The 15,311-nt window shown below is 44.6% G+C and overlaps 8 protein-coding genes and 1 non-coding gene across 9 annotated transcripts; 5 read left to right on the plus strand and 4 right to left on the minus strand.

Annotated features, from left to right (window-relative positions):
- Positions 1-235: 235 nt before the first annotated feature.
- On the plus strand, positions 236-341 carry J056_004970. The gene has a single exon. It is a non-coding gene; the product is annotated as a tRNA-Ala (tRNA).
- Positions 342-507: 166 nt separating this feature from the next.
- On the minus strand, positions 508-1,982 carry J056_003189 (26S protease regulatory subunit 4; the record flags this gene model as incomplete). The annotated part of the gene is made up of 3 exons (XM_009272166.1): positions 508-1,779; positions 1,829-1,876; positions 1,926-1,982. The coding sequence occupies 3 exons, from the start codon at positions 1,980-1,982 to the stop codon at positions 508-510; spliced, it is 1,377 nt and encodes a 458-aa protein (XP_009270441.1).
- A 768-nt stretch (positions 1,983-2,750) lies between these two features.
- J056_003190 (uncharacterized protein) lies at positions 2,751-3,480 on the plus strand (the record flags this gene model as incomplete). The annotated part of the gene is made up of 2 exons (XM_009272167.1): positions 2,751-2,849; positions 2,896-3,480. The coding sequence occupies 2 exons, from the start codon at positions 2,751-2,753 to the stop codon at positions 3,478-3,480; spliced, it is 684 nt and encodes a 227-aa protein (XP_009270442.1).
- Positions 3,481-3,712: 232 nt separating this feature from the next.
- On the minus strand, positions 3,713-6,421 carry J056_003191 (uncharacterized protein; the record flags this gene model as incomplete). Its single annotated transcript, XM_009272168.1, has 3 exons — positions 3,713-3,885; positions 3,934-5,440; positions 5,489-6,421. The coding sequence occupies 3 exons, from the start codon at positions 6,419-6,421 to the stop codon at positions 3,713-3,715; spliced, it is 2,613 nt and encodes an 870-aa protein (XP_009270443.1).
- Positions 6,422-6,495: 74 nt separating this feature from the next.
- Positions 6,496-6,897, minus strand: J056_003192 (uncharacterized protein; the record flags this gene model as incomplete). Its single annotated transcript, XM_009272169.1, has 1 exon — positions 6,496-6,897. One exon carries the CDS (start codon positions 6,895-6,897, stop codon positions 6,496-6,498), a length of 402 nt encoding a protein of 133 aa, XP_009270444.1.
- A 326-nt stretch (positions 6,898-7,223) lies between these two features.
- J056_003193 (Dol-P-Man:Man(5)GlcNAc(2)-PP-Dol alpha-1,3-mannosyltransferase) lies at positions 7,224-10,795 on the plus strand (the record flags this gene model as incomplete). The annotated part of the gene is made up of 8 exons (XM_009272170.1): positions 7,224-7,480; positions 7,529-7,731; positions 7,780-9,266; positions 9,406-9,762; positions 9,816-10,389; positions 10,435-10,510; positions 10,572-10,631; positions 10,678-10,795. The coding sequence occupies 8 exons, from the start codon at positions 7,224-7,226 to the stop codon at positions 10,793-10,795; spliced, it is 3,132 nt and encodes a 1,043-aa protein (XP_009270445.1).
- A 212-nt stretch (positions 10,796-11,007) lies between these two features.
- On the plus strand, positions 11,008-12,261 carry J056_003194 (26S protease regulatory subunit 8; the record flags this gene model as incomplete). The annotated part of the gene is made up of 2 exons (XM_009272171.1): positions 11,008-11,146; positions 11,204-12,261. The coding sequence occupies 2 exons, from the start codon at positions 11,008-11,010 to the stop codon at positions 12,259-12,261; spliced, it is 1,197 nt and encodes a 398-aa protein (XP_009270446.1).
- An 84-nt stretch (positions 12,262-12,345) lies between these two features.
- J056_003195 (uncharacterized protein) lies at positions 12,346-12,794 on the plus strand (the record flags this gene model as incomplete). Its single annotated transcript, XM_009272172.1, has 2 exons — positions 12,346-12,379; positions 12,427-12,794. The coding sequence occupies 2 exons, from the start codon at positions 12,346-12,348 to the stop codon at positions 12,792-12,794; spliced, it is 402 nt and encodes a 133-aa protein (XP_009270447.1).
- A 54-nt stretch (positions 12,795-12,848) lies between these two features.
- On the minus strand, positions 12,849-15,196 carry J056_003196 (Putative tRNA (cytosine-5-)-methyltransferase C23C4.17; the record flags this gene model as incomplete). The annotated part of the gene is made up of 2 exons (XM_009272173.1): positions 12,849-14,841; positions 14,889-15,196. The coding sequence occupies 2 exons, from the start codon at positions 15,194-15,196 to the stop codon at positions 12,849-12,851; spliced, it is 2,301 nt and encodes a 766-aa protein (XP_009270448.1).
- Positions 15,197-15,311: the final 115 nt, after the last annotated feature.

Below are 15,311 nucleotides of genomic sequence, written 5' to 3' on the forward strand. Positions count from 1 at the left end.
ATTTTCGATGATGGACGTCATTTCCTCGTAATATATAGCAAGAGAGCAGTGCGTCGCTCGCGCACGCGTCTACCGAAAGCGGAGAAAGCCGGATTGAAGGTGAAGTTAATAGTGTTAAGGCGATACATGTTCGAAACTGCATCAGTCAATACTGGTATGTTTTGCTCCTGATATAGAAGAATTACCACTTTTCTTTTATCGAATATATTCTATTCTTTAAGCCGACAGTAGCAACGGGGCAGTAGTGTAATGGTTATCACTGAAGGCTTGCATAATCCTGTCTTTCAGGAAAAGCAACTATCTGTTTCTTTCCGATCCCGGTTCAATTCCGGGCTGCTCCATTTTTTTAGTCAAGATATTGTTGTGACAAACTGTTTTTCTTTTTTGCAAAACAAATCAGCGCTCCTGATTAATTTTAGTGCTTCCCGCTATTCAGCTCAACAGTTCGCAGTATCATGCTTCAACCAAAATCCAGACTCTGATGCAGTACTATAATTCATCTTAAATCTACAAGTATAAACCAGCAGGACCATTGTCTTGCTTCTGGTAAAGAACACGCTCTCTGGCGCTGTCGAAGTCTTTCTTCGTTACTCTCATTCGTCTCTCTCTCAGAGCCAGCAAACCAGCTTCAGTAGCAACGGCCTTGATATCGGCACCTGAGAGGTCATCCTTGGCCATAACATATTCTTCCAGATCGACATCTTCACTGAGGTTCATTCTCGACGTGTGTAATTTGAAAATGTGACGCTTGGTCTTGATATCGGGTAATGGGAATTCAATCTTTCTGTCAATTCTACCCGGTCTAATGAGAGCAGGATCGAGAGTCTCAATCTTGTTAGTAGCCATGATAACCTTGACATCGCCTCTTGTATCGAAACCATCGAGTTGATTAAGCAATTCCAACATAGTTCTCTGAATCTCTCTCTCACCACCCGACTGACTGTCGTATCTCTTTGTACCAACTGCGTCTATCTCATCGATGAAGACAATTGATGGCGAATTCTCCTCGGCTACCTTGAACAACTCTCTGACCAACTTTGGACCATCACCTAGATACTTTTGAATCAACTCTGAGCCAACAATACGGAGGAAAGTGGCAGATGTCTGGTGTGCAACTGCTTTAACCAGTAACGTCTTACCAGTACCAGGCTGACCATAAAGAATAACACCCTTTGGAGGTTTGATACCCATTTCTTCGTAAAGCTCAGGGTGAGTGAGAGGTAGTTCAACTGCCTCTTTGATTTCTTGTATTTGTTGATCTAAACCACCAATATCAGCGTAAGATTCTTGTGGAGCTTTGTCGAGCTTCATGACGCTAACAGTAGGGTCCTGGTCGTCTGCCAAGACACCAATGACTGCCATGTTCTTGTTGTGGAGGAGAACGGAGCAGCCAGGTTCCAACAAGTCTTTGTCTACGAAGGATAGTATCATAACGTATTGCTCTGGACCGGTGGCAGTAGTTATGATAGCGTGCTCATCGTCGATGATTTCTTCAAGGGTACCGATGGCTATAGGAAGACCACGTAATTCATCGAGTTTGGTACGCTCTTCTGAGTGAGGATCCTCTTCAGAAGCTGAGGGCTTAAGGATGGCCTGGTTCCTAATAAATTCTTCCTCCAACAATAAGTAATCCTTTATACGCTCCTGCTTGAGAAGACGCAATCTGCATCTTGTAGTTGGATTGACGGTTGGAAGTTTAGTAATGGCGGAAGGACCTCTCTTAGCTTTCTTGCCAGTTCTTGTAGGCACAGGTGGCTCCCAGCGCTTTTGTTGCTTGTCCTGGGAAATGAGTGGTTAGTGGGTGGTAAGCGCTGGTGATAGAGCCCACTTTATCACCGCCTTGCTGCTTCTTATTTGGTTGAGATTGTTGCTGTCCCTGTAGAGTATGAGATTCACCAGTGATAGATACCCATTTCCATTCTCACCATATTCACTTCACAATTCTCGAAGTTTGAGTTCAAGATGAGACGCCGCCGCGTCATACACAAGGGGTACATACAAAGTTTAAACAAGAATTGTATTTATATGTATCTAGTGATAAAAGTATAATATAAAATAATTATTGTTTCTTTAGGCATCCAGCCTCATTGAGAATGTGCGGGGTGTGCTGGGTGTACTGGGTCTGCTTGATTGTGGCAATAGACTCAACCAATCAAATCCATCACCAATTCTGTGCCAATCTATAAAAGGCAATTGAGTTCGTCAGGGTCCAACAGCTCCACAGCTTTAAATTGTGAGTGACGAATTTCTGCACGACGCGGCATCCAGTGACTGAAATGAATTTTGAGCATTGATGGAGGCTGCTATGTTGGTATAATTGAACAAGTCAGCGCATGCCAATTATGTGATTCGTTAGTGATTGCGCCCTTGTCTCCGTAAGTCCGTCTACAGCTGGCGAACGAGCAGCGAACGAACAACGAACAAGTGGGAGAAGTGCACGCTTAATGAATACGTAGATAAGTATGTCTAGACACGGGCATAAGTTTCCTTATTTAGTGTCGAGCACCCCATATTAGGTCTTCGAATCACCTAATAGGCGATGACATTCCGTGTTCCTGATGACCAGAGATAGTCACGAGGATCGTAATCGAGTTGATTGCAAATTCATAAAAGAAAAACTCTCTTCCAGCTTCCAAACAAGCGAAGCTCCCCAGTAAAAGGACAAATCGCTGCGTCATTTTATGAGCAACGTGTTATCTTCGAGCGGAATTACTAAAAAGATTAAAATTCCTCTTTACGGCTACACCACGATGACCATGTTCAAGTTACCTGACATCTCCCACAAAAGGGCAGATGCTGTCGTTGCGCTATCAACGCAATCCACCAATGACTTGGACAATGTTCACAGGGTGGGTTGGCGTATACCACTAAACACCCCCAGCTGACTCGATGTAGTTTTCCGAGGACAGAAGAATGTCTGCCACCGAATCGCTCCTGATGCTCTCCCCGAAAGCCAGGCCTGTTAATTCAAATACCTACGCCCCAGCAAGCCATACAGCAACTACACCAAAAAGTATGAGTACTTCTCTCCCACAGAGCAACACTATGCGCAAGACTAGATCTTCCTCGCTCGCTGGTTCACTCCCGCCGTCCCCGCCACTCACTCCGGCGACGCCGATCGCATTCCCGTCACCAAGAGTTGCACCTGTGCGGAGAAACAGTAGAGACAACTCACCTGCTTCTCTTAACGACGATCCACTCGACCTCTACGCAGAAAACATAGAAACGCCTTTCAAACTCGATGGGCTCGAAGAGGAGGAGGAGGAGGAAGAGGAGGTCGTAGCAGATGCCAAGCAGCAGCACGATACTTCCTTCGTATTTAATATGGATAGCTTCGCCGGTCCACACAAAAAAACTTCGAGTCAACCAAATAGCAGATCTCCGAGTAGGGGCAGACAGTCGCACCAACCACTCGCACCCGACGAGCTAGACGAAAGAGGGAGAAGCAGACACAGAAATACCTCTAGAGGCAGATCGTAGTAGCATTTGCTTGGTCGTATCACTCTCATTCCTCTTTTAACGCATTTTTCCAGTTTACTCACTCTCGCATCATTTCAACATTTACCCAGATGATTATATTATGCATGCAACTCTTTTGTTGGTGTTATTGTTATGTGCTTGACAATGTGATTATGTGAAGTGAGACTATAGAACAACAAGGAGAAGGAGAAGATAAATAATGCTATCAAGTAATCGCTGACGTGCTCATGGCTTACTGAGGAGTCACAGCCTCCCCAAATCCGTTGTCTGGTGGTGTCCTATATGGCATTCCGAAATAATCGGCAGTACGCATATACACAGAGTTACCCCACCAGTCCACACTAATACTGCCATTCTTGGGCAGTTGCAGTAGAAGAAAGACCAAGATGATTCCGAGAGTAGTCCCTATAAGCAGTCGTGAGTACCACTACCCACGTTATACATCGCACACACCTGCATCTAGAGCTGCTGACAATATAAAGTTGTACTTTGACCACCATGCAAAATGAGTCCTTCGCACGAGATACTGGAATATAAACCCAATACCAATCCACGACGAATAGTTGATTCCAGTAGCAGGTGGAATATACGTTGGACCAGTCAACATTACTGGCCAATTCAAATTTCTCAACCAAGACCTTGGCTTGTGCTTGACATAGAAATACACAGGAATAGGCAACACTGCACCTACAATTAACGCATAAACCTGGTAGTGGTAAATCCTGCCATGACCAAAAAATCGATCAGGACCAACAATGCCCCAAATAACGGAAGAAGTATAGTAAACTCTATTTTGGGGACAGGTGAAGTTTGCGGATTGTCTTACACTGCACATATCATTCACCGAGCTGAACATCCAGTCGCGGATGCCAATCTGAATTAGTGCTGAAATAATTGTAGCTGTGACTTGAACTGCGAATGTAGCTCGCGGAGGAACTTTGATATAATGTCCCAGCTTCGCATCTTGAATGAACGAAAGACCCTCGGACATGGTCTGGATCGAATAACACTTGAATATCATATTCGCTATTGGCTTGCCAGGGAACAAATACCCTGGAATAACTTCACTGATCAGGTTGATGGGTATTTCCTGTCCTGTCATTGCGAATATGTATGATGCCGGCAATATATACACCAGTGGTACCAGCAGCGCAACAAACACACCCCAAACAGGTATCTGTGCGTCGAAGCCTGTGACTGCAGCAATTGATAACGCTAAGAACACCACCATGTAACTCAGATACCACCAGTGAGGTACATCCGGATAGCGCCTCATTAGCTTCGCGTGTATGTCATCTTCCTCAAATTTGAAATTGCGCATGCCATACCATATCGCTTTACCATGGTAGAGAATGGTATGGACAAGAACAGCAGTCGCTACTGCATACCCCAACAAGTATACCATGGAGTATGTCGCAGAGATGTACAGCGGGCTGTAAGCCTCATACGCTGTCTGATTGAATTCACTATTCTCAGACAGTATCCGCGATATATTGTATGAGTTTCCGTATTTATCGTAAGGTGATGAGTCTGAGATGGGTAAATAATTGAAAAATTTGGCATTTGTGTAGTAGAGGATGGGTACGACCAACCAATACAAGGCAAAGAACCCGATAGCTACATTGCACTCAGCCCACCACGGCATAACCAAAGGTGAGCCAATGTATGTGATTTGCGACCAATCGAAAGTCATTCCACCCATACCCAGTCCTGTAAAAACACCAAAGAGTTGGTTAACAGTCGGCGAGCGTGGCCAGATCCAGCATATCCAGCTGAACCAACTCAGTGCTTTAAACAGGAATCCAGGAACAAAGTACCAGATAACAGATGAGACACCAACGATGATAAAGAATTTAAATCTTGACATTGATCCATCATTCTCATCATCTTCAGCGTGTAGGGTGTTAAGGAGTGTGCATACCACTAAGCATTGGGGCCAGAGCAGATAAGCCGGCCAAACCTATTAAAGAAAGTCAGAGATACTTATGCGTTGAAAACCCATACTCACAACAAATCGCCGACAAAATCCCGCCAATCCAAATCCAATACATTGTGAGCTGATAAATAAGAGAATGTCAAATCCAGTGCCAAGCTTGTAGCCATAAAACATTTCGGTGACGACAGTAACATTCATAGCATACGCAGGGCTAACACTGACGTTTGCCATGATGGTGATAAGCGTGTGTTCCTTAATGTTAAAGGGACCTGGATTTAGCGTGAAAGTTTTGCCGCCGAGCCATGCAGGCAGGGTATATAGATCCATCGGGAGAATATAAGCTAGGAATTTACCAGCCGGATAGGTTATAAGCTGGAGAACGATTGGAGTAATTGTAGGAGCAGGTAGTCTAAAGTTAAAGACAGTGTTTACTGCAGCAGCCAGCGCGCTGAAAAAGCCACCAACGACCCAGACTCTGAGAGTCAATGTTGGTATATCAGGATCGTCGGTGTTTGATACTGAAGCCCTCACTTCTGGATAAGGACTGTCTTCTTCGTACTCCAATTCGAGCTTATCAAGAGACTGAGTTGGCGGGAACTGATGTGTGGATGTCGAAGCCTGATAAAGATCATCACTGTCAATATTCGACCATCTCTTCACTCTTTGAGCTGGAAAGACGGGATCTGCAGAAGGCGGACGCAATATGTCGTCGTGTGGATTCAAATACTTCTCATCAAAGTTACTCAGCGGAGGCTGGTTGATTGAACTAGATTCCGAGGGCGGGAGCTCTCCTCTGTTTCCATCCGCTGTCGACGGTGGACCGAAAGCGAAGACATCGGCGTCTGAAGACTCGTCGTCGTCGTCATCATCCATATAGCTATCATTCTCGTAGACATCCTCGGGTAAATCCCCGCCGTCATGACTCGAAGATCTTATCGATCGCGGTATATTACTGTTCAGGCTGCTAGAAGATCGCGCTGTGAAGGGACGTCGCCTCGTGGACATATCTCGACGTTGCGGTTTGAGGAACCACTGGAATTTGACGGCAGATGTTGTAAAATAATATAAAATTGCAACATCTATAACAAATTATTACATATGTGAAGCATTGCGACAACTTTCGCCCTGCTTATCTCGTCCTTGTTGCTCAAACCAAGTCCAACGACGCAAGTTGAGAATGGCAGCGGGGAACTTGATTTACTTCCTTTAAGAAGTAGCGTGGCGATGGCGTTGGAAAGCAGCTGCTCCTGGTTCGTGAATTGTCCAAGTAGATTGAGTAGGTTGCTGTGCACTGACGGTTCGTAGTAGATCCCATCTATCAGATCCGTAACATCTTCCTTGTCTTGTATATCAACCTGCACGAGCGAGCTTATTCTGCCAATCTCCGTCAATATCACCATCACTCGATCTTGGTAGATCTCCAAACTGGCTTCGAATGGCCCCTGTTGAATGGTCTTGGTTGATGGAAATGCATTAGACATGTTTTGTAGCCTGTTATAGCCTTCTGTTGACTGATACTTGCGAACCCAAGATTGAGCTCATCACGAGACGTGTTATCATCATTATCACTCGAATTTACTTTCCTATTATTTCCGCAGATTATTTAATATAACCACTTTAGTAAGACCACCGCATGCGCGTATGAGTAATTTGAGTCAAATTTTCACACCACCTTCTAAATACGGAAACAGATTAAAATTCACTTTAATTTCAAGATGCTTCTTCAACTTAGTCTTTTAGTTAATCTCTAAATCTACTCCCTTATTTTGCTTTGAAAGTAAATTGAGCAGGTCTCAAACAACATAATATGCTTTTTCGTTCATTTATTATTGCAACTTTAGCTAGTCTTTCAATAGCGGTTCCAACACCACGCCAACAAGATCTTGTTGATCAACACTTCAAGAACAAAGTACAAGAGCAAAATCACTTGGAAAGTCGAGACGACTGTACTATTTACGAACCTTACTGGACAGGCGTTGAATGGACACAGTTCGACGAATTTGATCCAGCCTTGGCTGAAATTTTCAGATACCGTCAGCAACAATCAGTCAATTTAGGTTCATGGTAAGTGTCTTGCATTGCATTCGGCAAATCACCTAACCAATCTATCAGGTTTCTCGCTGAAAAGTGGATGGTACCCTCCTTATTCAGATGTGCAGCTGGTCTGCAAGCATCTGAATTAGACATTGCTAGAGGTTGGAATGGAATGCAAAATGCTCGCCAGATACTCGAAAGACATTGGGATACGTTTATTACCGAAGATGACTTTAGATGGTTGTCTGAAATTGGTATTAATACCGTTAGAATTCCCATCGGTGGGTCTTTTTTTTCATTCAGGCGATCCTTCCACTCACATACATCAGGATACTGGGGTGTCAGCAATCAATTCCTTTGGGGTACAGACTTTGACGGACTCGGAGAAGTTTATGGTGGACAATGGGCAAGAATCAGAAGAGCTGTTCATTGGGCTTCTATCTATAACATTGGTGTACTCATCGATCTTCACGGTGCACCAGGATCCGCAAACGGTCAACACATTTCCGGTACCTCAAGTGACAGAGTCGGTTTATTCGTAGATGAATTCAATCTGCAAAAAACTCAAGATGTTTTGGTATATTTAACAGAGCAATTCACCTGGGTTAATAACATTGTCGGTATTCAGATTCTCAACGAACCTGAATACGGCACAGACTGGCTTGAAGCATATTATGATAGATGGTTGGGTGCGATGAGAGCAGTGCCGGGTGCTGAAGACCTGCCTCTCTACATTCACGATGCATTCGATCTCGGCAGATACGCTGGCTACATCGCAGGAAGAAGTGACTTCGTAGTAGAGGACCACCACTCTTACTTTGTTTACACGGACGAAGACGCCAACACTCCTGCATGGTTACACGCACAGCACGTCTTAGGACCTGTTCGATTGGGCTTGGAAAAGGAATCTACTGTCGCCAGACGCAACTTGATTATTGGTGAATGGTCTTGTGCGCTTACTGCTGCTTCGCTGGCCAATGCAGAGGATCCTGCCAACTCTCGCTGGTGGTTCTGTTCAAACGAAGAATCAGTCTATAGAAATGTCAGCGCTGGTTGGCACTTCTGGTCTTACAGGACTGAGGACTGTGACGTGAATCCTAACTGGTGTTTCCTCAGATCAGTTGGTAACGCCTTACCTGCAACTTTCTCTGCATTCGGGCCTGACAGACCACCACACATCAATCAACAAGAAACAGAATCCATCGAATCATTGCAACTGCCTTACATCGACTCTATTCTCGGAGACTTGTCAGGAGCATTTACCTCTTGGTTCGGTTTAGGTGCAGCTCCACCTGGTGTTTACCGTCGTGACAGACCCGAGAATCACGGAAATGGATACGGTCACGATGATGGCGACCACTTCGATGCATGGTACAAACACAACGGAGGTGTATGGCAGACTGAAGAGACTCAATTTGAAGACTACAATGCGACAAAGTCATCTGATGAAGTTGATAGTGAAAATGCACGCCAAGCAATCAATAACGGTGCCTCACAAGTAAAGCCAATGTTGAACAACTTGCTCGATCCAAGTTCATTTATCGCATCGCTTCAGTCAGCAACGGCAAATCCATATTCCGCAACAAGCTACGATCCAGCTACCATGTCCGAAGCCGCTGCTAGAGTTAGAGGATACAGTGACGGATTCGGCTTAGCGAGGAAGTTTGCAGCATTCAACTTGTCGAAGGTTGGATTTACTGGGCAATGGATCAATACAAACGTCGGTCGTTTACTTGAGAATGACGATTTGATGCAAGAGAACATTCAAACATACGCTGATCACTTTGGACGTGGTCTGCAGGACGCTGAGTCGAGAGTACTTGAAATGTTTTAACTTAATTGGATTAGATTTTTGCTTTTAACTGAAAAATGCTTTTATTTATTTTTGTAACCACATTCATACACAAGACATTCTTTTGAACGTAATGTCATCATCGTTTGATAAGATTTCTAAGTTATTTTCAGATATTCTGTTCACGAAGAAGGGGTTGCTGCTGGCCAGTGTTGGAGTTATCGCGCTCGAGGTACTCCTCACGCATTTCATCATTCAATTTGTGCCGTATACTGAGATTGATTGGAAGGCGTACATGCAACAGGCGAAAATGTTCAAAGAGGGCAAAATCACTCAATACGACCAAATTGAAGGCGATACTGGTCCACTAGTATATCCAGCACTACATCTCTACGCCTACACGGCACTGTCTCATGTCACGAATGCTGGTACTAATATCAAGTATGCGCAGGCAATATTCCAAGGTATCTATATCTTCACAATGACGATAGTAATAGCCATCTACAACAAGACTGAAGCAGTGAGACTATCATCATTTGATTGATCCTAGGCTAATCAGCTGCTTCCAAATAGGTACCCCCTTACATTCTACCACTGCTAGCCTTGTCGAAACGCTTACACAGCATATACGTTCTCAGGCTGTTCAACGATTGCGTAGGGATAGGCATATTCTACGTCTCTCTGTTGGATTTGATGAAGAGGCGGCATTTCCGATCAGCCGTGCTCTTCTCCTTGGCAGTCGGTGTGAAGATGAATGTTCTGCTCTTCTTACCTGCGTATGCTGTCGTATACGTTCTACAAGGGGGATTATACGAAAGCGTAAAGCTTGGTGTGAGTATGATTTCAATACAAATCCTAATAGCACGGCCGTTCCTGCGAACCGATGGCATAGCTTACTTGAGTCGGGCATTTAATCTCTCGCGACAATTCTTGTTCAAGTGGACAGTCAATTGGAGGTTTATTGGTGAAGATGTATTCCTCAGTAGGGAGTTCTCAAATGCTTTGCTAGCCATACACATCACACTCCTAGCTTTGTTTGCTTGGTTCAAGTGGCTGCCGAGGGATGATGCCGGCTCGTTTGACATCGTTCGACACACATTCAAGCACCCCTCGAGACGACCACTATCAAGTCCCTTGTCAGCGAAAGGTAGCTTCCAACGATAATCAATTTACAGCTAACACAAGATGACAGAGATAGCGCGGATTGTCTTTACGTGCAATTTGATTGGTGTTGTTTGTGCGAGGTCATTGCACTACCAATTCTATTCGTGGGTGTTTTCTTGTCTTACTTCCCAACAAGTGCCCAAGCTCACTCAAATTTCATCACAGATGGTACGCACACCAGATACCTTTCTTATCATACACGACACGCTACCCATTGATAATCAAGTGAGTACTGCTCTGCGTAGATGAGGTTTTCCAACAAACACCAAAGGATCGCACTGTGCGTTGCAATTGAGTATGCGTGGAATGTGTTTCCGTCTACCGACCTCAGCAGCGGAGTTCTGCTAGCTGCTAACTCTCTATTACTGCTCGGACAAGCATATGCATGAAATTGTAGAAAACGGGAAATGTAAAAACAATGTATAGATGTGTGTATAATTTCCAAATCTGGCCGGATGGGGATACGGGGGATGAACGGGTGAAAGAGATACAGCAACTTCATCAGCGCTAGAAGACGCTGCATTATCTATTAAAAGATATGAAGAATGACAAGTCGAAATTCTCAGCTTACGCGTCATCATCAGCTTGATAGCAAACCATCATGACGGCGGAAATAAAGCCAGCAGGTGGCGTACAGAGCTACTATACGTCGAAAATAGAGGAATCTGAGTTAGCTATTCACGAACGCACGCAAAATCTGAGAAGATTGGAAGCCCAGCGAAATGCATTAAATACAAAAGGTGGGATTGGAGAAAGTTGACTGCGATGAGGCCATGCTAACAACGACACACCAAAAGTACGGCTGCTTAGAGAAGAATTGCAATTGCTTCAAGAACCAGGCAGTTACGTTGGAGAAGTGGTAAAAGTAATGGACAAGACTAAAATATTGGTTAAGGTGCAGCCAGAAGGTAAATTCATCGTCGATTTCTCTCAAGATATTAAGCTTGAAGATCTCAAACCCTCATTGAGAGTTGCGTTGAGATCGGATAGCTATACGCTTCACAAGATACTTCCTAACAAGGTTGATCCATTAGTCTCACTTATGATGGTCGAGAAGGTGCCTGATTCAACTTATGAGAACGTTGGTGGATTAGACAAGCAGATCAAGGAAATCAAAGAGGTTATTGAATTGCCAGTCAAGCATCCAGAGCTATTCGAATCTTTGGGTATTGCTCAGCCAAAGGGTGTTTTGCTCTATGGTCCTCCAGGTACTGGTAAAACATTGCTTGCAAGAGCCGTTGCACACCACACAGACTGTGCGTTCATTAGGGTGTCTGGCTCTGAATTGGTTCAAAAGTACATTGGTGAGGGATCTAGAATGGTGAGAGAATTATTCGTTATGGCTAGAGATCACGCTCCATCCATCATATTCATGGATGAGATTGATTCCATCGGTTCATCAAGAGGTGAATCAGGCACTGGTGGTGGTGATTCTGAAGTACAGAGAACTATGTTAGAATTGCTTAATCAGTTGGATGGATTTGAGTCTTCTAAGAACATCAAGGTCGTTATGGCTACCAACCGTATTGACATATTGGATTCCGCTCTATTGAGACCAGGCAGAATCGACAGAAAGATTGAATTTCCACCTCCAGGCCCTGAAGCTAGAATATCAATTTTGAAGATTCACTCAAGGAAAATGTCGTTGCAGCGTGGGATCGATTTCAAGTCATTGGCGGAGAAGATGGGTAACTGCTCAGGTGCAGAGGTGAAGGGAATATGTACAGAGGCTGGTATGTATGCGCTAAGAGAACGTCGTCAACACGTCAGCAACGAAGACTTTGAATTGGCAGTTTCCAAGGTATTGAAGAGAGCTGCGGAGACTAACACATCGTCAAACAAGCTGTTTACTTAGAGTATGAAAGAGAGAAAGATAAAAGATTTGATTTGATTTGATAACAATGAATTGATTTAACTGTTCACTTTGCTTTATTCGCTGATGTCATTGAGCAGCAATAATAATAATAATCCAGGTATGTTGGGTTGATTTGCCAGGTATACGTCAACTCAATCCAAGCAGAAGATCTAATAACATTGGTAAAGTCACCTAGTGTTCAACGTCCTCGCATACCAAAGCTACCAACAGAGCTTCATCCACTGCCACCAGACATATCGGCGTACTTTGTCTACCCATTGAGCTTAGAGCCATATACATTGGATCTCCTGCCAAAACTACGCCATAATGCCAACATGGAGCATGACAAGCACGTCAACTACCTCAATGAACGCAATGCATTGATTGAGAGCAAGAAGCGGGAGGAGATGAAGAGGGTGGCACCAGGCTGGAATGGTGCATGGGATACGCTAGAGCCATCAACGCTGAGCAAGAGCAAGGGTAAGAGTGTGGATGATGAATTGGTGGAGGGTTTGGAGAGGCTGGCCAAATGAGTTTATGTATAAATGTGTAATTCTAGATAACAATGAAATTCTAATGAGATTGCTCTATTCTGTGGCTGGGAGTGGTGCTGGAGTTTCCAGCGGTTGATCGGATAGATCGGTTGGTTGTGATTTTGACTCGATTGTCTCAGCGTTGTCCTGTTCTTTTTTCTCCTCATTCTCCCCTTCCTTCTCCAAAGCATTCTCCGCAGCACTCTTCATTCTCTCCTCCCTCTGTTTCTGCACTTCAGCCTGCTTCCTGCCGGCTTCAGAGAGGTCTTCGCCAAACAACCTCAAGCTCAAAGCACTCCTTTCCTTCTTATCAACCATCATACTAACGCTTGTCTTAGATTTCCACAGCGGGACATAGACAGGCTGACTAAGGCCATTTTCGCCATTATCGAGGCTGAACTCGACAATATGACTACCAGAGTGGGTGTTTTGGAGAACATCCCTCAGCTCGCCATTCGCACCACCAATGGAGCTAATGACAGGATGGTAGTGCTCGACGAATGACTTCAAGTCATCAGGTGTACCTCTGAAAATGGCCTGTGGAGGGAGGTACTTTTTTACGAAGCTTACACTCTCATTAGTCACTCTCCATTTGCATCTGTTCACTATATCCTTCTCCTCGTCCGAGAATGCCCTCTGATTATCTTGCTTGACAAAGAGCTTTACACCGCTGCTAATCAGTCGCAGTCTCGTGTAATCGTTGCTGTGGAGTATGTTCCTTACTAGATCGGATGTCAGATATATCGTTCTACCTGCTTCGCGGTTGGGGTTTCGGACGAGTAGGTTGCGTCTAGGGAACGTGTCGTCGAATTTGTAGTACGCGGTGAACGATTTCACATCCTCGTCATGCTCGTCGAGGTAGCTGAATGGATCTTCTTTGAACGTCGTGTCTGGTTGGACCTTGCCTTTTTCTGCACTAGGTTCATCTTTCTTGGATTTCTTCTGTGGACGTTGATTGTTTGTAGTGAGCGATTGTGGGCTTAGGGGACGTTTGGTGGAGTCTGCTGGGGGTTGTTGGGGGGTTTCATCTATCTTTTCGAGCGACTTTTCCTCCTTCTTTTCATCTGTTTTATCTTGTGTTTTCTCCTCCTTCTTCTCAAGCACGGCGATAAAGAAAGAGCCAGTGTCCTGTTGGTGAGAGTAGACACGGAGGCATCTCTCCAAAAGCATGTTATCAGCGTCTTGTTGAGAAGGTGGCCACATAGTTCTAGGCAGTTTATCATTCAGTCTGTCACGCTCTCTCTCATCTCTAGCATTTTCAATAAGGAGATCTCTATCACCAAAGTCGATTCCATCTCTAGCCGTATTGACGTGCCAATGTTTGAGACCTTCTTTCCGCTTAAGTTGTGGGAGTTCCTCAGCGGCGTCTACGAGAGACATTTGAGGGTTATCTCTCAAAGCAGCAGCTATAACAGCCTCATTCTCAACCGGATTAATTGAGCACGTCGAGTAAACCAACCTGCCACCCGGTTTAAGGAGTTGTATACCGCGATTGAGGATGCGTAGTTGGAGGGTGTGTAGGCCATTTCCATTGTTGGGAGTCCAGTGAGACCAAATTTCAAGGTTTTTGCGCACAGTTCCATCACCAGTGCATGGGACATCGCAGAGAACTCTATCGAAGAGGAATTTAGATCTGGCTTGGGTGGTGGGGTTGGTGGTGTAGATGTTAGGGAAGCTGGTAGCGTCATGATTAGTGACCATGATGTTCGGTGAAGGAAGGCGTGAGGTTTGATGTACGAGCAAGTAAGCGCGTTTGTTATCGCTGTCGTTGGCAACTACTAGGCCGGTGGGGTCGGTGTGTGGATCGGAGTGGAGGGCTTCTAAGAGCTGAGCAGTTTTAGAGCCAGGAGCAGCACACATGTCAATTGCAGAGTGGTGTGGATCCATTTTAAGGAGGAGTGGAGGAATCATAGAAACAGCCTCTTGACGGCTAATGTTTCCCGCTTCATTCTCGTAAACAAGGAAGTTTTGGAATTTCTTGAACTCGGGGGATTTTCTAATTTGCTGCTTAGTGAGGTTTAGTTGCCAAGCTAGACCGTCGGGGTACCTGAGGGAGGCATTAGAAGGTAGATAATAAATCAACATCTAACCCACCAATCAAGCTGCTTTGGAGGTGGTAGCTGTACACCATCGAGCTTAGCCTGTGATAGGAAAGGAATATAAGTCTTCTTGATGTGTTGATTGAGATCGTTGGCCGTGGATTTATTGCCAGTGATTCTGAAGGAAGTTGGGAGGAGTTGTTTGGCAGTATGGATAAAGCTGTTCCACTCTCCATCATCCAATAGATTCTGTGACTTGTAGTATTTGTCGAATAGAGGATTCTGATTGGTGAGTCCTTTTTGTTCTGTGGGCTGCCTAGTGTTTTTTATAGGCTGCTTCTTATTTCCCCATTTCTTTGGCATTTTTGAAGGATCAACGTTGGAAACAACAGCGATGGCATCTAATCAATCAATTGCAGGTGGTTGGAATAATTTGAATCCAAATCTAAATAAATGGATTGAGGATTATCTTATAGAA

The sequence above is a fragment of the Wallemia ichthyophaga genome, assembly GCF_000400465.1.
Source record: "Wallemia ichthyophaga EXF-994 unplaced genomic scaffold scaffold31, whole genome shotgun sequence".
In the NCBI taxonomy this organism is placed as follows: domain Eukaryota; kingdom Fungi; phylum Basidiomycota; class Wallemiomycetes; order Wallemiales; family Wallemiaceae; genus Wallemia; species Wallemia ichthyophaga.